This window comes from Palaemon carinicauda, chromosome 32 (assembly GCF_036898095.1).
Source record: "Palaemon carinicauda isolate YSFRI2023 chromosome 32, ASM3689809v2, whole genome shotgun sequence".
In the NCBI taxonomy this organism is placed as follows: Eukaryota; Metazoa; Arthropoda; class Malacostraca; order Decapoda; family Palaemonidae; genus Palaemon; species Palaemon carinicauda.
Genome location: NC_090756.1, coordinates 81464588 through 81491610, shown reverse-complemented (window position 1 = coordinate 81491610; position 27023 = coordinate 81464588). Strand labels below are relative to the sequence as shown.

Here is a 27023-nt window from a genome sequence, read left to right as displayed (position 1 = left end):
GCTTTAGTATACTTTCATACATTATCCCCGTTTACCCTCGCGTATCGTTTTATCAATTCAACAGGAGATGATATATCTCCTAGAATTAATTTTATAATTCGATACTCGTCTCCTTCGGAGATTTAAGGGTAAACCCTCCTTCCCTCTGAGTACCGCCATTAAACGACAACCCTATCTTGGTCTTGCAATAGAGTAGTACACTACGGCTTTACTAGGCTAGTGTTTTCTGTCTTTCTCCCCTTGCCAGTGAGTATCCCGGCTTGGTTTTACGACATTAACTCAGAGTATTCAGTCTTTATGACGACAGCTTGGCTGCCGGGTGAGTAGTCACTCCCCTGCCGGCTTACAGTTGTAGGCATAGGAAGCCTAGCTTCCGTAGTCCGTATCTGAAGTGGTAGTACGATGCTGCCACCTTCTCCCTTGCAGTCTAGAAGACAAGTCTTGTCTCGGCAGACCCTAGGCTGAAGAATCGACATTCTTCTGCCGCCCAGGATGGCGCCGATATTGAAACAAGGTTTCAAATCGTGTTTGGTGATAGTCGTCAATCCTGCTGCCTTCTCCCGACACAACATACAAGACCCTTTCCCTGCCCCTCTCTGTCCTTTAGCGATAGCATAGCCATCGCACGTCTATGGCCGGTGTCCTACAATCTCGCCACTTTCCGGGTAGAACGTGGCGCCGGCCGGGCTCCTACATAGGCAGCTTGATAGCCGCTCCCACTTTCCCCTTCGGACGCAAGGCTCCGGGAAAGGTTGTGCCGGCCATGACGACTGCTGGTGGGAGACCCTTTGTCTTTGAGTATTCTTCAGTCATCCCTTGGACTGCCATCCACATCCCTGAAACCGGCAGTAGCTGGCAGCAGATCTTGTGGCTGGATGGAAGCTAGAATGATTCAAGGCAGTAGGAATAATACTACCTACCTAGCCGGCAACATGCCGGCTGAACTACAGTATACAGTATGCTTATACAGTAGCCAGTATTTCTGCAGTATAGTACATACTGCAGGCAGAAAACTATAGTATATATTATCCAGTAGTTCATATTTCCAACATACCCTATGTATCCTTTCACAGTCTATTGTTGAGACCAATCTTAAATTGAAGTGACGTGAAGTATTCCTTCAATACACTGATGAAAGACATCAGACCATATTTTACCCCACAATATTAATACTTTTATGAAAGGGTCAGTGCTGGTATACACTAATTCTAACAATAGAGGTTAGAACCATTCTCCTTTGATTTTCCTTTAATAAGGAAATTCTAATATTAATATTGGGGGAGGTCACAGCAATGAGCTGGACAGGAGACACAAGTATGTGTCTTCCCTATTTCCTTTCTAGCTTACTATCCTAAGCTATAATGGTAAAGATACCAAAACATTTATTGCATGAAATTTATTTATCAAGTGTGATAAATTACCGCACACTCATTTCAATTTCCTTTCTTTACAGGAGGAGCAGAAAATGAAATGTGAGGTGATGTACTGTAACCACAAAAGTAGGAACTTTTGTGGTCACACTATGTGCAGGTCTCATGCCGCCTGCATTGTTAGCACTGAAACCTTGCGTTATTGGGACCCCAAGAACTGCAACGTCTAAGGCCCGAGAGTTTCGGCGACCCCAAGTCAGCGGAGTCGAGGGATGCAGCACACGAGAAGCTTCGCAAATGGGTTCGAGGGTTCCAGAAGAACTCTCCAGGACCGTACCTTCCAAATGACAGGATGCGTAGCTTGCCGTTCCAAAAAGCTAATACTGATGCCGTTGTGCACCAGACACAATCCGGGCCTCCCTGCGTCCAGATCGCAGTTGAGGCAGAAGTCAGTGAAGTGATGCAAGGCATGGACATCCACCAGGAGGAAAGGATATCTAAAGTGTCAACAGACACAGAGAAGGATTTCCTTCGGGACGATCCTGAGGAAGAGTCTACTCTACCTCCCGGAGGAGATGAAGACGTCGATTCTTCAAAAGCGGAGGAGCCCCTTCCGCCTGTGCCGGCAGCAGAGCCGACACCATCTACGTCTTCGGCTCCTACCCCTCCATTGGATGCCATGGGTCAGACAGTTTTGGCCCATATTACTGCCCTAATGGAGAATCTATGCAAGGAGAGCGTAGAAAGGGAAGCGAAGATCACAAGAGAGCTCCGTGAAGCAACTCGGACTGCCGCCTCCCGAGGGTCTTACAAGCGACCCAGAGTTCAAGACCTGCCATCCTGTTCTGAGACCAATCCCTGGACATATGCAGAGTTCATGCCTATTACCAATGACAAGCTCTACATCTCGGAGAAGATGGGAGTCGTCCCCCTGGATGGCATTCAGTTCTGGCCAAACTTTAATGCCTACCCGGACTGCTTTATCCGACTGAAGCATGAACCAGCGTCAAAAGAAGAGACGGAACCGAAGGAGGTCATGGTATTCGACCACGACAAAGCACAGGCATTCTTGACGAGTAGCCTGAAGAAGGCAGGTTATACCAACTCGCGAGTTTCTGCATTGAGCAAGAAACACCCTACCTTTCTTGCTCCTGCTTTGAGAGCCTTCCCCTTTACGTCTTAGGTGTTCCAGACTCTTGCCAAGGCAGTTGAGGCAGGCAAACCATGCCCTACACTAGAGGAGTGTAGGCCTCTGTCTTTAGCCCTGCCCACAGATGAGAAGGAATGGAAGGAGGTCCACCTAACCTTCTAAGTAGGAAAGCTAGATGCAGATATCGTGGGACAGCTGTTCAGCGAGAACCTCCCTAAGCAGTCGGACTTTCTCTTGCAAAGGGAGCAAGAGACAAAAGAGAGGCTAGCCGCCTCCCTGTCCCTCCAGAACTGCAGAGAGATGTGTGCAGGCCACAACAGCACCCCAGACATGCTCACCATCCTGGCCAAGATGCATATGGCCACCCTTGTAAAGGACCTGTACGCCTTCATATAGGCTAGGAGAGCCTGTAGGGAGTTCATGATTGCTGCCGCGACGGTGAAACACGAACCCAGGAAGCTGATTTCTTCCAGAATCTGGGGTAATTACCTCTTCCCAAAACAAGCGGTCCAAGAGGTAGTTGAGAAAGCCGCCACGGAAAACAGGAACCTTCTCCAAAAGTGGGACATCTCCTCAAAGAGGAAGTCTTCCCCAGATGCTGGTACCCAACCCAAGAACAGAAGACAAGGAAGCCAAGACTACCTTCTTGGCCTCCTCAGCAACATCCCAAGGTCACCATGAGCGCAATGCCCCAAGTGGTCACTCAGTCACAGACCACTTTCCAAGTGGTGCCTCAACAGCTGGTTGCCCACTCACCAGCATTCAACCCTGGGTTGGAGAGGCAAACTACTACCTTTCGTCAGAAAGAAAGAGGTTCTTGATGGGGCTCCTCAAGACAGCCCTCACGAGGTAGGGAAGGACGCGGTCAGGGTGGCAAGCCCTCCGGACTGCCTAAGCAATGAGATGCTTCAGGTAGGAGGGAGACTCCAACACTTTCAGGATCGTTGGACCTTCGATCCCTGGGCCCATAGCCTAATAAAAAATGGACTAGGATGGAAATGGAACAGGTCTCCACCTTCATTTCCTCAATTCTCCCAACACGCCACCCCCCTTATTGGAAGAATATACCTTAGAACTCTAGAGCAAAAAGGTTATAAGGAAAGCAAAGTCCATCAAATTCCAGGGAAGGCTGTTTTGTGTTCCCAAGAAGGACTTGGACAAACTCAGAGTCATTCTGGACTTGTCGCCACTCAACAGATTCATTGAGATCAACAAGTTCAAGATGTAAACCCTTCAACACATAAGGACCCTGTTACCAAAAGGGGCGTACACAGTCTCAATAGACATGGCAGATGCTTACTGGCACCTTCCAGTCAGCCGCCCCCTCTCCTCCTACCTAAGATTCAAATTAAAGAGGACAAAGTATGTCTTCAGAGCCATGCCCTTCTGTCTAAACATAGCCCCAAGGATCTTCACGAAACTTGTGGATGCAGTCGTACAACGACTACGCCTAGATGGCGTTCAGGTGGCAGCATACCTGGACGACTGGCTGGTGTGGACAGCATTCAAGAAAGTGATCCAGTTCCTGGAACATCTGGGATTCAAGATCAACTTCAAGAAGTTTCGCCTCTCTCCAGCTCAGGAGTTTCAATGGCTAGGAATCCATTGGAACTTGAAGTCACACCGCCTCTTCATTCCACCAAAGAAGAAGAGAGAGATCGCAGGTTCTGTCAAGAGACTACTGAAATCCTACAGGATCTCAAGATGCCAACAGGAAAGAGTACTGGGCTCTCTCCAGTTTGCAGCAGTAACAGATCCAGTGCTAATAGCACAGCTGAAAGATGTGTCAGGAGTCTGGAGAAGATACGCATCAAATGCTCGAAGAGATCTACAAAGACCGGTACCAACCTTACTACAATCACTTCTCTAGCCGTGGTCAAAGGTCAAGAGCCTGACGAGGACCGTTCCCTTACAACCGCCTCCCCCATCGGTGATCATCCACACGGATGCCTCGACGGAAAGATGGGGAGGTCAATCCCATCAAAGGAAAGTCCAAGGGACTTGGTCATCAATATTCAAGACCTTTCACATAAATATTCTGGAGGCCATGGCAGTCCTCTTGATGCTGAAGAAACTATCTCCTCACAGATCAGCCCACATCAGGCTGGTCTTGGACAGCGAAGTTATAATGAGATGTCTGAACTGACAAGGCTCGCCCCACATCAACCATGTGATGTTAGCCATCTTTCGTTTAGCGAAAAAGAAGAGATGGCACTTATCGGCAGTTCACCTAAAAGGGTTCTGGAATGTGACAGCGGACGCTCTATCCAGGCTAAAGTCAGAATGGTCCCCAGACGCAGACTCATTCTCCTTCATCTTGGAAAAAGTCCCAGAACTGCAGATCGACCTCTTCGCGACTAGCGACAACAAGAAACTACCTCGATATGTAGCCCCATATGAGGACTCACTGGCAGAGGTGACGGATGCCATGTACCTCGATTGGAACAAATGGACCCGGATCTACCTGTTCCCTCCAACCAATTTCCTGCTGAAGGTCCTCAACAAGCTGAGATCCTTCAAGGGAACTATATCACTAGTGGCCCCCAAGTGGCCCAAGAGCAATTGGTTCCCTCTGATGATGGAACTGAAGCTGAGGCTGGTCCCTCTACTGAACCAAGCTCTATCTCAATGGGTTCAGAAGCCGACTGTCTTCGCTTCATCACAGAGAACCCAAAACCTTCATCTCATGATTTTCTCTCCTTGGCAGTAAAGAAAATATTTGGGATCTCGAAAGGCAGTATAGACTTCCTAGAAGAATACAAGTCAAAGTCAACCAGAAGACAATACGAATCGTCTTGGAAATAGTGGGTTGCTTTCGTAAAAGCAAAAAGGCCGAAAGAAATCTCAATAGACTTCTGTCTGTCCTTCTTCATCCACCTTCACCAGCAAGACTTGGCTGCCACCACGATAACTACGTGTAAGTCAGCCTTGACTAGACCTCTTCTTTACGCCTTCCAGGTGGACCTGGCGAACGAAATCTTCAACAAGATTCCAAAGGCATGCGCTAGACTTAAACCTGCAGCCCCTCCAAAGCCCATTTCATGGTCTCTGGACAAAGTCTTACACTATGCTTCAGCCTTGAACAATGACGATTGTTCTCTTAAGGATCTAACACAAAACGTGATTTTCATGTTTGCTATAGCCTCAGGGGCTAGAGATAGTGGAATAGTAGGCCTATCAAGAGACGAAGGCCATATTCAGTTCACGGAAGCGGGAGAACTAGATCTCTTTCTTGATACTACTTTTCTCGCCAAATACGAGCTCCCCACCAAAAGGTGGGGTCCCTGGAGAATCTGCCCTCTGAAGGAAGATGTTTCTCTATGTCCAGTAGAGTATCTAAAGGTCTATCTTCGAAGAACTTCAGACTTCAGAGGAGGACAGCTCTTCAAAGGTGAAACCTCAAGATTAAACTTATCCCTAAAACAACTGAGGGCGAATCTCACCTAGTGTACTTCATTCGCAGAGCGAATCCTGATAGTACACTCGCAGGTCATGATCCGGGAAAAATTGCTTCCTCACTGAACTTCTTTCAGTATATGGACTTTGAGCGTCTTCGCTCATACACTGGTTGGAAATCCTCCAGAGTGTTTTACAAACATTATGCGAAGCAAGTGCACAAACTCAAACATTTTGTGGTGGCACCAGGTAGTGTGGTGAAACCTGTCATCTAGTGCTGCGATGAACAGTGAATTGATTGGGACTTTTCAATTTGGGTGAAAAGGTGTTGACACCTTCCAGTGCAATATCCTTTCATTGAGTGTCACCCTGGTGACACTAGGACTGTTCTTTTCTAGGTGCAGAATTATACCAATGACACTAGTGCCATGTATACACTTGTACACAGTGTTGATAGTTATCGAACATTTACAGTAAAATCATCTTAATAATTTTTCAACTGTTAGTGAGTTTCCTCTAATCCTTTTCTTCCCTTTCAGGTAGAAAACATTGTCTGTATATTTTGAATGTATAATTCCTTTACAATTTACATTACACCTTTTGTTCCATTTGATTATCGAATTAATAAGATGGTTAACGTATAATTGTGTCTTATTTTGCCCCACATGTAGCTAAAATAAACTTAGCCAGAGAACTTTTACTTATTTTCCTGGGTAAAATTCATACTTAAGGTACTTATTCATACGAACAAAAAAGATCTGATTGATACTTATATTTGTTCCTACACGAATACAAACCTTCAAGTAAGACATTTCCCTGCAGGGGCAGGAAGCCCTAACATAGTTCCATGATAAGTGGCAATGACGTATAACGGTATCGTCATATATTTCAGAGGTCTGGATGACCATATAGAAGCTGACCCAAGGTTGAGGCACTTATACAAACCCACAGATACAGTACAGTACTTTCAAGTAATTCCCTGGTAAGCTTCCATCAGGACGACATGGCTTGAGCCCAAAAAATGGATTTAGAAGCAAAGCGAAAAATCTATTTTTGGGTGAGATGGCCATGTCGTCCTGATGGACCCACCCTTCTTTTTCTAAGAAAAGGATTATGTAATAATCCCCTCCCCGAAACTACTCTATCTGTAGCACCATGCTTAATGCTACAAGGAATGAGCAGCCATTTTGGGCCCTTTAATAGTAGGGGAGGAAGGGTAACCTTAATAACGGCTCCCCTTCAATTTCGCCACTCTTCCCCCTCAGAGTGAAAACTCTATTCGGGGTGAAGATTGCCATGTGTCGTATCAAGATATACATCCCCTGATATTATGCGATATCCTTAAGGAAAATTTTAAGGATACTTGCGCCACGAGTTAGAATTCTGGAGACCTATGGTCAATTGTCTGGGAGTATCACTATAGCGAAATATCCCTTAGAAAGCTGTCTATAGGAAGCTTCCTTCAGGACGACATGGCCATCTCACCCAAAAATAGATTTTTCGCTTTGCTTCAAAATCCGTTTTGTAGCTGGAAATCATAGGCATGGGATTCAGGTTAGGTCTATCCTAGGCCAAAATTTAACAAAATTCAAATTATTAACAGCTTCTTGGAACCTATTAAGTTTGTAAGATTAGGACCTTTTACATATGGAGATACAAACACAAATCCAACTGAAAATAACAAAGATATGTAAATACTGTAATAAAACAATATCATATCGTTTACTATAGTTAGCAAAACAATCTTTGTGATGACCTGATATTTATTTAATACGAAACCCGACTTATTGGTTCACTTTTGTAGCTAGAAATCATAACCATGGGATTCAGGTTAGGTCTATCCTACGCCAAAATTTAACAAAATTCAACTTATAAACAGCTTCTTGGAACCTACAGTACTACCTTGATGTACAAGCGTTCCAACATACGAGCATCCCGCGATACGAGCAAGCCGCCAAGAAGACTTTTGCATCGAGATACATGCACAAACTTGAGATACACGCACGCTTACAGATGCTAACGCTAGGTGGCCGAGTGCTTGGGAGGGCTCTAAGCATGCATCACTCGTTCATTCACGTGATCATCAACTTTAGTACATATCTGTGTTGTCTTTGCGTTGAGTGATTTTTACTCTATATTTGAGAACATTCTTCATAGTAAATAGTGAGTCCTAGGAAAGTCAGTGGTAAAGTTGGTAGTGAGAAGAAAAAACACATGACGACGATAGAGATGAAGCATGAAAATATCGAGAAACATGAGCGTGGTGTCCACATGAGTGAGTTGGCATGCGATTATGAGCCGAAAACCTCAACAATATGTACAATCCTCAAACAGTAAAATAATATAAATTAAAAAAAAGTTTAAGAAGTAGATGAGAATAAAAAGTTAAAAAAAAATTAAGCTAAGTTCAGTTAAGTTAATTTTAAATTTAAGTGTTGTGCTAAGTGTGAGAAATAGTAAATAAGGTACTGTCCAATTCTTTTCTCTCCTTCCCTTACTCCACACACATCGCTGTTAGTCGCTATCGTCTGTCTCAAAGGTAAGAACTCCATAAAACCACATTTTATTGCAGATCACAGTAATCATTTACCTGTACAGTATATCATTTGTTTGATGTCAGCTACCCCCCCAAAAATTAGGGGAAGTACCTTGGTATATGTATATGTGATGTAAATTATGTTAATATTGTACAGTGCAGCAATTAAAAACAAGTTTTTATATTGTTATATCATTGATATGTTATTTTCATTAGTAAAATAAATTTTTGAATATACTTACCCGATGATCATGTAGCTGTCAACTCTGTTGCCCGACAGAAATCTACGGTCGGGATACGCCAGCGATCGCTATACAGGTGGGGGTGTACACAACAGCGCCATCTGTGGTCAGGTACTCCAGTACTTCTTGTCAACACCACCTCAATTTTTTCCTCGGTCCACTGGTTCTCTATGGGGAGGAAGGGTGGGTCAATTAAATCATGATCATCGGGTAAGTATATTCAAAAATTTATTTTACTAATGAAAATAACATTTTTCAATATTAATCTTACCCGATGATCATGTAGCTGATTCACACCCAGGGTTGTGGGTGGAGACCAGCATACATGTTAACAAAGAAGCTAAGTATCCCGTATTTTATTTTATTAGTTATTCAAAAATAACATAAAATAAATAAGTACCTGGTAAGGAAGACGACTTGAACCATTACTCTGCCTTTATTAAGTACGTCTTCCTTACTGAGCGTAGCGGTCCTCTTAGGATGCTGAACGACTCTTAGGTGCTGAAGTATAAAGGGCTGCAACCCATACTAAAGGACCTCATCACAACCTTTAACCTCGGCGCTTCTCAAGAAAGAATTGACCACCCGCCAAATCAACAAGGATGTGGAAGGCTTCTTAGCCGACCGTACAACCCATAAAAAGTATTCAAGAGAAAGGTTAAAAAGGTTATGGGATTATGGGAATGTAGTGGCTGAGCCCCCGCCTACTACTGCATTCGTTGCTACGAATGGTCCCAGGGTGTAGCAGTTCTCGTAAAGAGACTGGACATCTTTGAGATAGAATGATGCGAACACTGACTTGCTTCTCCAATAGGTTGCATCCATAACACTCTGCAGAGAACGGTTCTGTTTGAAGGCCACTGAAGTAGCCACAGCTCTCACTTCATGTGTCCTTACCTTCAGCAAAGCAAGGTCTTCTTCCTTCAGATGAGAATGTGCTTCCCTAATCAGAAGCCTGATTTAGTAAGAAACTGAGTTCTTAGACCTTGGAAGAGAAGGCTTCTTGATAGCACACCATAAGGCTTCTGATTGTCCTCGTAAAGGTTATGACCTTTTTAGATAGTACTTAAGAGCTCTAACTGGGCAAAGTACTCTCTCCAGTTCATTCCCCACCAAGTTGGACAGGCTTGGGATCTCGAACGACTTAGGCCAAGGACGTGAAGGAAGCTCGTTTTAGCAAAAAACCGAGCTGCAAGGAACATGTAGCCATTTCAGATGTGAAAACTATGTTCCTGCTGAAGGCGTGGATCTCACTTACTCTTTTAGCTGTTGCCAAGCACACGAGGAAAAGAGTTTTTAAAGTGAGGTCCTTAAAAGAGGCTGATTGGAGAGGTTCAAATCTTGATGACATAAGGAACCTTAGGACCACGTCTAGATTCCAGCCTGGAGTGGACAACCGACGTTCCTTTGAGGTCTCAAAAGACCTAAGGAGGTCCTGTAGATCTTTGTTGGTGGAAAGATCCAAGCCTCTGTGGCGGAAAACCGCTGCCAACATACTTCTGTAACCCTTGATCGTAGGAGCTGAAAGGGATCTTACGTTCCTTAGATGTAACAGGAAGTCAGCAATCTGGGTTACAGTGGTACTGGTTGAGGAAACTGCATTGGCCTTGTACCAGCTTCGGAAGACTTCCCCTTTAGACTGAAAGACTCTGAGAGTGGATGTCCTCCTTGCTCTGGCAATCGCTCTGGCTGCCTCCTTCGAAAAGCCCCTAGCTCTTGAGAGTCTTTCGATAGTCTGAAGGCAGTCAGACGAAGAGCGTGGAGGTTTGGGTGTACCTTCTTTACGTGAGGTTGACGTAGAAGGTCCACTCCTAGAGGAAGAGTCCTGGGAATGTCGACCAGCCATTGCAGTACCTCTATGAACCATTCTCTCGCGGGCCAGAGGGGAGCCAACCAACGTCAGCCGTGTCCCTTTGCGAGAGGCGAACTTCTGAAGTACCCTGTAGACAATCTTGAACGGCGGGAATGCATACAGGTCGAGATGGGACCAATCCAGCAGAAAAGCATCCACGTGAACTGCTGCTGGGTCTGGAATCGGAGAACAATACAACGGGAGCCTCTAGGTTATCGAGGTAGCGAACAGATCTATGGTTGGCTGACCCCACAGGGCCCAAAGTCTGCTGCAAACATTCTTGTGAAGGGTCCACTCTGTGGGGATGACCTGACCCTTCCGGCTGAGGCGATCTGCCATGACATTCATATCGCCCTGAATGAACCTCGTTACCAGCGTGAGCTTTCGATCTTTTGACCAGATGAGGAGGTCCCTTGCGATCTAGAACAACTTCCACGAATGAGTCCCTCCCTGCTTGGAGATGTAAGCCAAGGCTGTGGTGTTGTCAGAGTCCACCTCCACCACCTTGTGAAGCTGGAGGGACTTGAAGTTTATCAAGGCCAGATGAACCGCCAACAGCTCCTTGCAATTGATGTGAAGTGTCCTTTGCTCCTGATTCCATGTTCCCGAGCATCCCTGTCCGTCCAAAGTCGCACCCCAGCCCGTGTCTGATGCGTCCGAGAAGAGACGGCGGTCGGGTTTCTGAACAGCCAAAGGTAGACCTTCCTTGAGAAGAAAGCTGTTCTTTCACCACGTTAGAGTAGACCTCCTCTCTTCGGAAACAGGAACTGAGACCGTCTCTAGCGTCATGTCCTTTATCCAGTGAGCAGCTAGATGATACTGAAGGGGGCGGAGGTGGAGTCTCCCTAACTCGATGAACAGGGCCAGCGATGAAAGAGTCCCTGTTAGACTCATCCACTACCTGACTGAGCATCGGTTCCTTCTCAGCATGCTCTGGATGCATTCTAGGGCTTGGTAGATCCTTGGGGCCGACGGAAAAGCCCGAAAAGCTCGACTCTGAAGCTCCATACCCAGGTAGACAATGGTCTGGGATGGGACGAGCTGGGACTCCTCTAAATTGACCAGGAGGCCCAGTTCCTTGGTCAGATCCATAGTCCATCTGAGATTCTCCAGACAGCGACGACTTGTGGGAGCTCTTAAAAGCCAGTCGTCTGACGGAGCCGGACACAAGATCATGGTACTGCTGCACAGTCTGTGAACTGTCAACCATGGGGAAGCGAGGAAGTACAGCGACAACCCGAAACTGTCTAGACTGTCTGGGTAGTACAGACAACTCCTTATCGGGTTGCTGAGGTTGCCGCACTGCGTCACAACAAGTCACCTCTGCTGGTTGTTGAACGTCTTCCCAGTGACACACTGACTCCGTAAACAAAAAATCCTCTAACAAGGACTAAGCTTGGACTGCATGTCTTGCAACAAAGCTCAAGGTCTATGGGAGCAGGTGTGGCAACAGACGGGGTTAGCGACTGAAGCGGAACCATTACCCTCCCTGGAAGCATGTTATGCTTAAATAAAAGTCCATAGGAGGCTAAGCAGCTTAAGGCTCCTCTCCAAATGACAGAGTCCTCAAGGGAATATCAGAAGGAGGGAGAATAGCACTTTCTCATCTACAGGAACCATATCCGAGAAAAGCTAAGTTCTCTCAGTGAGGGTTTCACTGGTGCAAAAGCAGCAGACCAGAAGGCAACGTTATGAAACTGCTTGACAGTCTTGTGAGTTGGCAACAACCAAAGATGTGTGACTGAGGAGCATGCGGTAAGGTATGCAGAGCATGCTGTAAGGTATGCAGAGCATGCTGTATGCAGAGCATGCTGTAAGGAATGCAGAGCATGTTGTAAGGTATGCAGAGCATGCTGTATGCAGAGCATAGTATGCAGAGCATGCTGTAAGGTATGCAGAGCATGCTGTAAGGAATGCAGAGCATGCTGTAAGGTATGCAGAGCATGTTGCATGGCATGCGGCTTATGCTGCATGGGATGAGGCTCATGCTGCATGGGATGAGGCTCATGCTGCATGGTATGAGGCTCATGCTGCATGGGATGAGGCTCATGCTGCAAGGGATGAGGCTCATGCCGCATGGGTTGAGGAGGATGCCGCATAGTATGAGGCTCCTGCCTCATGGGTTGAGGAGGTTGCCGCATAGCATGAGGCTCCTGCCTCATGGGTTGAGGAGGATGCCGCATAGCATGAGGCTCCTCATAGCATGAGGCTCCTGCCTCATGGGTTGAGGAGGATGCCGCATAGCATGAGGCTCCTCATAGCATGAGGCTCCTGCCTCATGGGTTGAGGAGGATGCCGCATAGCATGAGGCTCCTGCCTCATGGGTTGAGGAGGATGCCGCATAGCATGAGGCTCCTGCCTCATGGGTAGAGGAGGTTGCCGCATAGCATGAGGCTCCTGCCTCATGGGTTGAGGAGGATGCCGCATAGCATGAGGCTCCTCATAGCATGAGGCTCCTGCCTCATGGGTTGAGGAGGATGCCGCATAGCATGAGGCTCCTGCCTCATGGGTTGAGGAGGATGCCGCATAGCATGAGGCTCCTGCCTCATGGGTAGAGGAGGTTGCCGCATAGCATGAGGCTCCTGCCTCATGGGTTGAGGAGGATGCCGCATAGCATGAGGCTCCTGCTTCATGGGTAGAGGAGGTTGCCTCATAGTGCTGGAACCCGGCAACTCCCGATGCGGCAACTCACGCATGAAAGCAGGAGGCGCAGCAAGAACATGCGTCTGGCAGGGTGGACTGCGCATCGGAGGTGGAGCTCTCACAGGTGGAGGGTGGGAGCAGGCAGCCACAGTATCTGCTGAGCGCACAACCTCGGCGGGTTGTAGGTTAACAGGCTGCATTGTCAACCTTCCAGCATGATACTCCTGTATGAAGGAGCAAGCTGAGACTGTATAGTCTGCAGCATGGACCACTAGGGTCTATGAAAGACAACAACAAACGGAGCTACTGTCCGTTGAGACTGAAGGTCTAAAACAGCTGGTGCGGCAACAGACGGAGTTACTGCCTGTTGTGGTACCACCTTGCCTCTCTGGGAGGTGTGCAGTTGTCGTACTGCAGCAAGTCCGAACTGACCCAGTGGCAGTGGCTACACCTAGGCCGTTGGACTTGCGCGGAAGGGACCGACTTGCACTTAAAAGCTGCAAGATTTGGTCCATGGTTTCTGCGAGAAACCTCTTCCGCAGACGAGGAATAAATGGGCTCTCGTCTTTGTGTGGGTGGGGTGATCACGTCGGCTACGTGAGTGGGTACACCCGAAACCACGGAGGGAAACGTCTGTTCGTCAATCAAGGCCTGATGAACCCATAAGTCCTTCGACATTACTTCTCCCCTGGGCTTGGGAGCTTGTAAGAGGTCCCAGACTAGGCGAACAACTGGCACGAACAGACGAACCCTCGAACGCAACACTGTAACACTTTGCGCTTATCACTTTATCACTTTTGATTTTCTGTTTGCACTTATTTCACTGAACTCGAAACTTTAAGTGGTTTGTACCTGAAACACGCAATTCTATCCTTCATTAAAAGTTAGTAATTGCGAAAACAGTATTACAATGTAACAGAAAAACATAATGAAAGATAAAGAATTCAGTGGCTGGAAAAGAGACTAAACACTAGATCAAATAAACTACGTTTAAAATCTCTCACCGCATAAAGCCTGGGAACAAGAATAAAACTCTAGAAACGTTTACCTTCTTCCCCTAAAGAGACTAGGGAGAAGAGCAAAAACGATAACAACGTTACCCGCTTGAACGAAACGTTTATCCTCCTCTCTCTCCCTCCGTCTCTATCTCTCTCTCTCTCTCTCTTGACTTAGAACCTGAGAGATGAGCCCAATTATATATATCGTTAAAACATATTATTGTTAAAGGAAAAAAACTGAAAGATTTCCCAAATAAAAAGTTCCTTTATTAGAATTAAAACCATTTAAGCTAAGAAAGAATGAACAAAACGCTAAAATCGGTTTACTCTTACTGCAACGTGAAACCGTGAATACTCTCTCTCTATCGTAACGATAGAGCGCAAGTTGAACGTTCTGAACGTCAACAACTGCGGAGACAAAACAAAACGTTAGTTCAACTTTGAAAACAGTACGAGACTATCAAAGAAATTCTTTCAAAAACATTAAAATTAAAATAGCATAAAATCTTAACAGGCAAAAACGATATGACGGGCTCAATGTAAATTAACTTCGGTTCCAAGAAAAGACCGCCTACTATTAGGAAAGGTCGCATATAAACAAACATAAAAATTAATTTTAATAAGTTTATAATAAAAGGAAGTTAATCGAAGAGGCCTATAAAAGGCGGAGAGATATAAAATAAATCTATAACTTTGTTAAGCAAAATTAAGAAAGAGAGTCTATACTCTCTTCGACACCAACACTTCCGTCTAAGGGAAGGGTCGGCCATTTAAAAGTGAAAGAGAGTTCATACTCTCTTCGTCACCAAAATTAAATCAAATTAATTCCAAAAACTTGCTAAGCTAATGTTAAAGCTTCCTGAATAGCGAAGGCTAAACTCTAGAGCAAATACATCACCAAATCGTGAACAATAACTCCAGAATCAACAGCGTATCCAAGTAGGTCTAGCCGGTGGCACGACAGAGGAAAAATTGAGGTGGTGTTGACAAGAAGTACTGGAGTACCTGACCACAGATGGCGCTGTTGTGTACACCCCCACCTGTATAGCGATCGCTGGCGTATCCCGACCGTAGATTTCTGTCGGGCAACAGAGTTGACAGCTACATGATCATCGGGTAAGATTAATATTGAAAATTGGGTGTTTTTAAGAGGGCGTGAATGGATTAAATTATTTTCAGTTATTTTATATGGAAAAACCTGACTTAAGATATGAGCAATCTGACATAGGAGCTCAGTCCTGGAATGAATTATGTTCACATGTCAAGGTATTTTTGTATTATAAACAAAATGGTATTGTTTAGGAAGATCTGAATACAAAGGTTGGTCAGAATTATGAAAAATCTTATGCAACATGCATAACAAAGTAGCTGAACGATGGTGTCAGAGATTAATATCTAGATCAGGAACAAGAAAATTTAATAAACCCTAAGTTTCTCTCCAACACAGTCTTGGGATATAATTTTGAATAATGATGATTTATACTTGGGCTAATAACCTGGTATTTTATAATGAAATATGATGATTAAGGTGGGGTGGATGTAAACTGTTTCTAATACTGTATATCGTCAGATAAACATGTCTTCTCTCTAACAAACCACAATACTTCCTTTGTTGAATTTTTTGATATTCATGAATTGAAACCATGCACATACTGTATATGCACAGCCCAAAGTTTCTCAATACCAAGACTTACTGTACATTAAATATTCAATGAAATGACCCCTCTAGACTCCAGCAAATAACTGTGAAATTCTTCATCCTTATGTTAAACCAATGGAGATATAAAATGTTGAGATTTACTAATAGAACTGCTTCTATAATGGTTTTCCTACACTCTCAAGGCTCAATTAACATGCAGGACTTCACAATCTATTAACCTCTTGAAGGGTCTTTTAAAGAACATTGTACCTATTCATATTATAACAACTTTAACTGAGCACCTTAAGAACTACTTTACAAAACTATTCCCTTTAGCGCCTAATGGCATAATTTACACCCAGTAATTACACACTTAGTTTTTTCTTTCTTTTATAATACGAATGTGAAAATTTTACAAAATATATCAAATAATATATCAATGCAAAGGAAATTTAATCAGCTACATGATAACGAATGTTATACTACCTGGTATGGTTTTGGTGTTAAGAGGAGATGAGGAAAATTTCCAAAACAAGGGCATGGGGCTTGAGTGCCAAATAATTTCCTTGGAATCAAAGAGTTGTCATAATCTCAAAATTCAAGAGAAAATCAGAATGGTTACAATGTAATAAGATACTCACAAGATTGCGCAGCTGTTGATCTTCCAGTTCCTGAAGTTGATTCTCCAAATAGGCCAAATTCTTATGCTTTGTCACATATTCCTCCCACACACTGCGGAGTTCTGCCTCTTCGTCTTCGAATTCCGTTTGCCATGCTGGTCTGGAGAAGTTGGAAGCAAAAGTAGGCTACTTAGAAAAACAATGAACATATATCTGCACAATAAAATACTAAAAAATATAAAAATAAAATTAAATAAACCTGAATAAATGAAAATCTTAAAGATCATTACTGTAAGAACAAATCAAAATGGAGTAAATCTAATTTTACAAATATAAGTTTGAAAATTGTTTAGCAGTTGTTGTATTAAAGAGGTTTCATGAGCTCAATGAAGTTGCTGGAGAGCACTTTTACAGTCTGATGATAGAAAGATTTTTAGTTTTGCAGAACTTCATTGGTAGATGAGTACAAAGGGATTACTGTACACTACATATATATCAACACTTACTTGATTCTATTTAAAGCTTCCAGACGCCTAATGTTCCTGACCAACGACTCCCTTTTCTTCAGAAGTTTTTCTGCTACCTACAATGAAAAGTATTGCACTGCAATGAATTTCATCTTTAAAGATATTTTTAACATGCTTCTACAATAGATAATTTCCCAATGTAATAAAATAATGGAATAAATGATAAAGAAAAGAATGAGAGAACATCCATATGCATATATTCAAGTACATACAAACACAGAGGTAGTTTTCAAATGACAGTAAAGAAGCCATTGAGCTTATCCTATTCCTTGAAGGTCTGGCCTTTTAATGTATCAAAAACAATAGTTGATGATTGAGTTCAAGAGATTCGAAGTTGGTCAATTTTTTATGTAGACCAGATTTTCACCCATTGGCATTTACATTCCCTATACACATACTAAACATAAAAAGTACTTACTGTACAATCTACTGTCATTTAATAAAAAAAAAAAAGATACCTACATGAAGTACAGTACTGAATATGTAAAATTGTTAATTGCTATTTAATGAGTTAAGAGACTGACATAAGGCTGGGAAAAATGACATAACTTGAATTTTATTTTTGCATTTTATATTCTAGGAGAGAAACGTAAAATTGGAACTGACACGTTGAACTGATGTAGAGGGGTATTACTGTAGTGTAGCCTACACTGAAATATTCAAGATATCCCACTGTCAACAGTTATATCTCCACTCCACATAGATTATTCAATTCAAAAGATTTATTTGAAGAATGCATCATGTAGGAAAAGGTCGTCTCTGAATAACCACTTATCAAAATGGGCCCCTATATTTACAAGTCTGATGATGCACAGTACACATATGGTCGCTCACAGGATCTTCTCCACTCAAACCAGGACTGAGGAGACCAGATAGTAGGTACAATTGTGGGCCCTCAACTCTCAATTACAAGAACAGTAAGGTTATGATCACAAGAGAAATCATCAAATCCTGAGCTTGACTCAAACTCAAGATCTTAGGATTGTGAGTTGCATAATATTCTAACAACCTACTGTAGTGTAATTTCAGTACAATATTCTAAACAAAAAGGCGACATCTCTGGATACCATTACAAGTTTTTCATCAATGTGGAATAAAGGATTAATTCATTTATCTATGAAAGAAACTTATATTCATATAAACCCAAGTACTGGGGGCACTAGTAATTTCTGTACAAAGATGTCATGTGTAGAGGTAGTGGTATTTTTAGGGTTCAGCAGATAACTCTGTGGAAATGACATACAGTGAACCCTCGTTTATCGCGGTAGATAGGTTCCAGTCGCGGCCGCGATAGGTGAAAATCCGCGAAGTAGTGACACCATATTTACCTATTTATTCAACATGTATATTCAGACTTTTAAAACCTTCCCTTGTACGTAGTACTGTTAACAAACTACCCTTTAATGTACAGAACACTTAATGCATGTACTACAGTACCCTAAACTAAAACAGGCACAAATATTAAAGGTGATTTTATATCATGCATTTCCTAAACATGCTAAAAAGCACGATAAAAAATGGCAACCAATGTTTTGTTTACATTTATCTCTGATCATAATGTAGAAACAAACTGGAGGTAGAGCTTTGCTTATTACCCAGACATATTTCCCATACTTTTCCCTTAGAACTACATCACATCTTCCTACTTTAGATATAGATATATATATATATATATATATATATATATATATATATATATATATATATATATATATATATATATATATATATATATATATATATATATATATATATATATGTGTGTGTGTGTGTGTGTGTATATATATATATTTATATGTATACACATATACATACCTACATATATACATAAATACATGCATACACATATATATATATATATATATATATATATATATATATATATATATATATATATATATATATATATATATATATATATATATATATATATATATATATATATATATATTACTGTATATATATGGGTTATGGAAAACATCCGCGAAGTGGTGAATCCGCGATGGTCGAACCGCGAAGTAGCGAGGGTTCACTGTATTTTTAAAAGTAATTTCTATTTTTCCTAACTATACAAGCCTGAATCCCTTACATAGGAGATAGATAACAGCAAAACTGGAACACAAAAAATAGTTACCTTACAGTAGCGAGGAGGCAACCGGGCCCCCGACGACTCACTGTCAAACCATTTTGATATTAGCCGGGACTTTCTAGGGGGTTAGTGTTGGCAGGAAAGTATGAGTAAAGGACTCAGGTTTGTATAGTAAGGAAATATGCAAACTAATTTTCAGAATTTTTCATTTGTTCCAACACAAAGAAAAACCATCATCCTTTACATAGGAGACTCATCCTTAGGCAGGAGGATTGATTGAGAGTTTTCTGGCATCCTAACATCTAAGGTCACTGACGAGGACATTATCATTATTATTATAATTATTATTATTATTATTATTATTATTACCTGCTAAGCTACAAACCTAGTTGGAAAAGAAGGATGCTATAAGCCTAGGGGTCCCAATAGGGAAAATAGTGCAGTGAGGAAAGGAAACAAAGAAAAATAAAATATTTTAAGAAAAGTAACAACGTTAAAATAAATATTTCCTATATAAACTATAAAAACTTTAACAAAACAAGAGGATGAGAAATTAGTTAAATAGTGTGCCCGAGTGCACCCTCAAGCAGGAGAACTCTAACCAAAGGGACAGTGGAAGACCATGGTACAGAGGCTATGGCACTACCCAAGACTGAGAACAATGGTTTAATTTTGGAGTGTCGTCCTCCTGGAAGAGCTACTTACCATAGCTAAAGAGTCTCTTCTACCCTTACCAAGATGAAAATAGCCACTGAACAAATACAGTGCAGTAGTTAACCCCTTGGGCAAAGAGGAATTGTTTGGTAATCACAGTGTTGACAGGTGTATGAGGATAGAGGAGACTTTGTAAAGAACAGGCCAGACTATCCGGAGTATGTGTAGGCAAAAGGAAAAATTCAATTTAAAACAATAAAAGTAAAGATGTCCTTATAAGTTAAATAGCTTTCAGAAGACCTGCTTCTGAAATAAAAGCTAAAAATACCACAAGCATGGTACAACACATCATGTTCAAGAATCTTGGCAAGGATCAACCTTCCATCCTCTCCTCGAGCCTCAAACAGATATCAATTTTTTAGGTACAAAAAGTTGGGCATTCGTTCAAAAAATGCCTCACTGTCAAGAGTACCAAACAGTCATCTTAATATGGCTGGTGTTGCCTAGTCATCAGAAACTTTTGTTAACCAAGTATGACCAATGCAGAGACGACAAAGAGTATCCCAAGGAGATATAACATTTGTTATTTCGCTCATCTTATTTTCTTCTAAACTATCCCAATGCTGTTGCCAATTATTATAAATAAAATTCTCAATGCTTGGTAAAAATCATTACAGAGATTGGGATACCTTCTTGGTAGCAATTTGGCTGCAGCATTCCTTGCTAGTAAATCTGCCTTCTCATTCCCAGACACACCTAACTGTGCTGGAACCCGATAAAATTCAATTATTATACCTCTCATTCCAATAATAAAAAGACACTCTAAAATCTTTAAAAATAAAGGGTTACTGGAATTAAAAACTTCTAAAGCTTGTAGGATACTTCTGGCATCACTAAAAATGGTAAAATTGCCCTCCTCTTTTAACAATATTTTTTCAATAGCAGTTAGTATGCCATACAGTTTGGCAGTAAATGTGGATGTTAGAGGAAGTGCACCTCTACAGTTAAAAGCATTACTATATATTCCAAATCCAACGCCAGCATCAGATTTGGGGCCACCAATATATATAGAAGTCGATTCCCTATGTTCTGCAACATGTTCCATAAAAATAGAGACCTGGCTTCTAAGTCAGTCATATTCTTTTTGATACCAATAAAATATTTGCAGAAAGCCGATATCTTAAACATAAACACCTTACTTCTAGCTATATCAAGACTGTGTACCAACTGTTTTACCAAAAAACCATAAGGTTGAGAAGATTTTGGGTGCAACTCAAAGTATGATGTGTGCCTTACAAGGCTTCCAGTCTGATAGGCTAAAGAATTAGGAAGTCTTTGCAACCTAAACCAATACTGAACAATAGAAGACTTTCGGTAAAGGTCTAACGGTAATTCTCCAGCGTCAACAAGAAGGGTTGAGATAGGCGAGGTTCTATAGGTTAGGCAGGAGGAAGTCCCCTTTATAACTGGCTGAAAAACTTGACGACAGGATACTCAGAAATTCAACTGAGTCAAGGGATGCATCAAGAGAGGAGCTGTGGAAATAGGTCTGGGGTTTTCAAAAGAACACCACTGGCCCATACCTTCCTAATGAAAGAATGAGGGCTTGTCTTTTCCCTAGGGCATCTTCGGATGCAGTTATCCCTCAACCTCAGTCTGAGATCCCCCTCGTCCAGATTCCGATAGAATCTGAAGTTTCAGATGCCATAAAGGACATCCAGCTAGAAGATAATATGTCGGTAGTTTCCGAGGATACGGAACGCAGTCTTCTAGCCGAAGAGCAAGAGCAGGAGGCTGAACTACCTCCTGAAGGCGACGATGAAGTAACTGAAATTATTTCGATTTCATCAGCTACGGTGGCCGAGCCTGTCCCGTCGACCTCCTCTGCCCCCCAATTGGATACGATTAGCCATACTTTAACTTCTCTCTTGTCTATGTTTCAGGACATGAAGAAGGAGTCATCCGAGAAGGAAGCTACGCTTCATACTGAGATACACAAGCTCGTGACTTCCCGTTTAGCCCCCAAGAAGCTAAACGTTAAGGAACTTCCCCCTTTCTCGGACGTCAACCCTTGGAGGTATGCTAACCACATGCCTTTGTCAGGAGGGAAGATCTTCCTCTCCGACAAGCTGGGTACGGTCCTAGTAGAGGATATCGAGTTCTGGCCCAGTAAAGGGGCCTATCCTGACTGCTACGTTTGTCTAAGGACGGAACCTCCCTCGAAAGAGGAAACAGAGCCTAAAGAAGTCATCATACTGGACCTCCCAATACCCCGGGCCTTGTTCACTAGTACCTTGAAAGAGAGGGCCTTTACTAGCTCCAAGGTACCGGCTCTCAGCAAGAAGCACCCGTCCTTCATTGCTGCTTCTTCCCGTGCCTTCCCCTTTATGGAAAAAGGGTTCAAGGCAGTCGAGGCAGGGAAACCTTGCCCCACACTCAAGGAGTGTAGGCCCTTTTCCCTTGCCCTACCATCAGACGATGCAGACTGGAAGGATGTTTACAACACCTTCTCGGTCGGGAAGTTGGAGGCTGACATTGCTGGACGTCAGTTCGGAGTAGACCTCCCCAACAGTCACCAAGTACCTGTACAACTTTATAAAAGCCAGACGGGCTTGTAGAGAGTTCGTGTTCGCCTCGGCTGCGGTGAGGCACGAACCAAGGAAGCTGATGGCTTCTAACATCTGGGGAAAAGACCTCTTCCCAAGTGACGTGGTCAAAGAGATCGTCGACAAAGCCACCACGGAGAATAGGAATCTTTTCCATAAGTGGGGCTTGTCGACTAAGAGAAAGTCTTCACCAGAGGAGGGTCCCCAAACCAAAAGGACGACTAAGAGACCAAGAGTGCCCTCTCAACCACCTCGACAACACCAACAACTTCCCGAGGCCACGGTGTCCCAGACGGTGGCACAACCACCCACCACGTTCCAACTGGTGCCCCAACAACTAGCGACACAGTCGCCAGTTTTCACCCCAGCCTTTGAAAGGAAATCCACCACCTTTCGGTCGAAGTCTCGAGGTTCCTTTCGACGTTCCTCTAGACGGGGCGTCTAGAGGCAGGGGCAACAAGGGTGGACATGGCCAAGGAGGCAAGTCCTCCAGCCAGCACTCAAAGTGAGATGCTTCCGGTAGGAGGGAGACTTTTTTTTCTTTCCGGGATCGCTGGACCTTCGATCCCTGGGCCCACAGCCTAATCAAGAACGGACTGGGGTGGAGTTGGAACACAACTCCACCAACTTTCCCTCAATTCTTCCAGCACTCAACCCCCATTCTGGAAGAATATGTCCAAGAACTCTTAGACAAGAGAGCCATAAGGAGGGCAAAGTCTGTCAAATTCCAAGGAAGGCTGTTTTGTCTTCCGAAGAAGGATTCGGAAAAACTCAAGAGTCATTCTGGACTTGTCACCACTCAACAAGTTCATAGTGAACCACAAGTTCAGGATGCTTACTCTTCAACACATAAGGACCCTACTGCCCAAACAGGCATACACAGTCTCCATAGACATGGCAGATGCATATTGGCATGTCCCAATTAATCAACAAGTCTCCTCCTACCCAGGATTCAAGCTGCAAAAGAGACAATACTTTTTCAGAGCCATGCCCTTCGGACTGCGCATAGCTCCAAGGGTATTCACAAAGCTTGCGAACGCAGTCATTCGTCAACTACGCCTGAAGGAAGTTCAGGTGATTGCCTACCTGGATGACTGGCTGGTGTGGGCAGCATCCGAAGAAGAATGCATGCAAGCCTCCAAGCAAGTGATCCAGTTCCTGGAACATCTAGGATTCAAGATCAACCTGGAAAAGTCTCGACTATCTTCAGTTCAAAAGTTCCAATGGCTGGGCGTTCACTGGAACTTACAGTCACACTGCCTCTCCATTCCATTAAAGAAGAGGAGAGAGATAGCGGGATCTATCAAGAGAATTCTACAATCCGACAGGATATCAAGACGGGAACAAGAGAGGGTTCTAGGTTTTCTCCAGTTTGCCTCAGTGACAGACCCAGTGCTGAGAGCACAATTAAAAGATGCATCAAGAGTCTGCAGAAAATACGCATCAAACGCTCGAAGAAATCTGACAAGACCGATACCAACTCGTCTGCGATCACTCCTCAAGCCATGGTCGGAGACCAAGTACCTATAGAAGAAGGTACCTCTGCAACCACCTCCACCTTCAGTCACCGTTCACACGGATGCCTCAAAGGAAGGATGGGGAGGCCACTCTCACCATCGGAAAGTCGAAGGAACCTGGTCCTCCCTCTTCATGACCTTCCACATCAACATTCTGGAAGCCATGGCAGTTTTTCTTTCACTGAAGAAACTGAAACTTCGCTGCTCAACCCACATCCGGCTGGTCCTAGACAGCGAAGTGGTAATGAGATGCCTGAATCGACAAGGCTCAAGATCACCTCAAATAAACTAAGTGATGTTGGCCATCTTCCGCCTGGGGGAAAAGAAGAAATGGCACTTATCAGCAGTTCACCTCCAAGGGTTCCGCAATGTGACGGCGGATGCTCTATCAAGGCTTACCCCGATAGATTCAGAATGGTCCCTAGGCGCAAGATCATTCTCCTTCATCTTACGCAAAGTCCCAGGACTGCAGATAGACCTCTTCGCAACGAGCGACAACAAGAAGCTACCCGGGTATGTAGCCCCGTACGAGGATCCTCTAGCGGAAGCATGGATGCGATGTCCATAGATTGGAACAGATGGTCCAGGATTTACCTGTTCCCTCCAACCAATCTCCTGCTGAAGGTCCTCAACAAACTGAGATCCTTTCAGGGAACAGCAGCGATAGTGGCTCACAAGTGGCCCAACAGTATCTGGTTCCCCCTGATAACGGAACTACGACTGAAACTGATTCTGTTGCCGGATCCAGTTCTGACTCAGCAAGTGCAGAAGTCGACTGTCTCCGCTTCATCACTGAAAACCCAACACATTCATCTCATGATTTTCTCACCTTAGCAGTCAATAAAAGGTTCGGGATTTCAAAGGACAGTATCAACTTTTCAAAAAAAATACAAGTCGGAATCAACTAGAAGACAAAATGAGTCTTCATGGAAGAAATGGGTCGCCTTTGTCAAGGCAAAGATCTCAACAGACTTCTGTTTATCTTTCTTCATTCATCTCCATGAACAAGGTTTAGCAGCCAACACGATCTCTACGTGTAAATCTGCCTTGACTAGACCCCTACTATATGCCTTCCAGGTGGACTTCTCCAATGAAATCTTCAACAAAATCCCTAAGGCCTGCGCTCAACTTCGGCTCGCAGCACCTCCGAGGCCCATTTCTTGGTCCTTGGATAAGGTTCTTCATCTAGCCTCTACCTTGAACAATGAAGATTCTTATTTGCACTAGCCTCAGGAGCCAGAGTTAGCGAAATAGTGGCCCTTTTGAGGGATGATGGCCACATTCAGTTCACAGACAATGGAGAACTCAACCTTTTTCCTGACCCAGCATTTCTTGCTAAGAATGAGCTGCCCACAAAAAGGTGGGGTCCCTGGAGAATCTGCCCTCTGAAAGAAAATGCATCTCTATGCCCAGTAGAATGCCTAAAGGTCTATCTTCGTAGAACTTCAGACTTTGGGGGAGGACAGCTTTTCAGAGGAGAAACCTCAGGTTCAACATTGACCTTGAAACAATGAAGGACGAAGATCACCTATTTCATTCGCAGAGCGGATCTAGACAGCACACCCGCAGGTCATGATTCGAGAAAAGTTGCTTCGTCTCTGAACTTCTTTCAGAACATGAGTTTTGAAAGTCTTCACTCCTATACTGGATGGAAGTCATCCAGGGTTTTCTTCAAGCACTATGCGAAACAAGTGCAAGAGATAAAGTATTATGTGGTGGCAGCAGGTAGTGTACTAAAACCTGCCACTTAAATTCTGCAAAGAACAGTGTACTAATTGGGACTTTAGTGAAGGGTGTACATGGTTTCCTCCTACGGAGTGACATGTTTAGTGAAGTGTCTAAGTAGTGACACTATGAACTGTTCCAAGTATAATATAAAAGAAGCATAAAAGACTTACACATGTGACATGTGTATAACTACGTAAGTGTTGATGAACTGTAACGACTGAAATGAGAAATAATGAAATATTACAATACTGCATTTCCTTTACAGTGGCTTCATGTTTCTTTTTCAGATGAAACAATTATTTCTGTTATTGCTATTTTATTATGCTGTACACAATATTTCCAAAATTTCCTTAATTTTATATTTTATTATAAAATGAACCGTATCCTTGCTATCTATTATATAGCAATAAACACATCTTTGAATTTTGCGTCTCATTTCGCCCTACAAATTCTAAACATGCTATAAAAATAAAAGTGTCAGAGCACTTATTTTCCTATTATTTTGAAAATATTCTTTACATATACTATATCTGTTCTAAGCGAACAATCTCACAATTATATGTTAAGGTATCAAGCATCAGTCCCTGGTAATGACTGATTTTATATCTGATTGATTTACTGACTGTACAAATTTCCTACACGAATGAAAATCTGTCTACCTTGTTTACAACACACCAAGTGGACCAGGGGAGGTGTCAGTAATCAATACATACTTTGTTCCTTTCAGAATACAAACTATGTTTTACATGTATACGATGAGACTAATATACAAAATGGTTTCCTAGATTGTTCATTGAACTTACAATCCTCGGGTTTTTTCCTAGAGTCTCCCATGACTCTTCCCCTGTAGGGGGCAGGAAGCACTGACATAGTCCATGATCAGTTGAAAGGTGTATGACGGTAACACCATGTGTCTCTAGGTCTAGATGACCAAGGAAAATTTATCTCGCGGTTATTGGCACTATTGGAAATCCACAGATACATTAATGCTTTGGTAAACTTCCATCAGGACGACATGGCCTGAGCCCAAAAAACGGATTTTGAGCGAAGCAAAAAATCTTATTTTTGGGTGAGGTAGCCATGTCGTCCTGATGGACCCACCCTCCTTTTACAAATGATAAATGAATACCTCCCAAATGTACTGTATCTGTAGCACTTAGCTAACGCTACGAAGAATGACAAGATGGTGCCAGGACGTGATATACTGGCGCCCAACTATAGTACGTGTAGGAGCGCTGCCTTAATAATGGCCCACCTACAATTCTTGCCACTTTCCCCTCTCGAAGCGTAAACGCTATTAGGGGTGTAGATAGCTATGTGGCGTGTCAAGAATACGTCCTCTGATATTATGCGATATCCCATAAGGCGAAAGCCAGGGATGTTCGTGCCAGGAGTTAGAATTCTGGATACCTTAAGTAAAATTCTCTGGGATATATCACTGTAGATAAATATAACC

General features: G+C 43.3%; 1 protein-coding gene across 1 annotated transcript in view; it reads right to left on the bottom strand.

Annotated features, from left to right (window-relative positions):
* Window positions 1-27023, bottom strand: part of LOC137625412 (clusterin-associated protein 1-like) — a 233977-nt gene that overhangs the window by 16957 nt on the left and 189997 nt on the right. Inside the window, exons 7-8 of the mRNA XM_068356318.1 lie at window positions 16953-17029; window positions 16468-16606 (exon numbers count right to left, since the gene is read on the bottom strand). Coding sequence (XP_068212419.1) covers window positions 16468-16606; window positions 16953-17029 — 216 coding nt within the window. The remainder of the gene's footprint in view (window positions 1-16467; window positions 16607-16952; window positions 17030-27023) is intronic.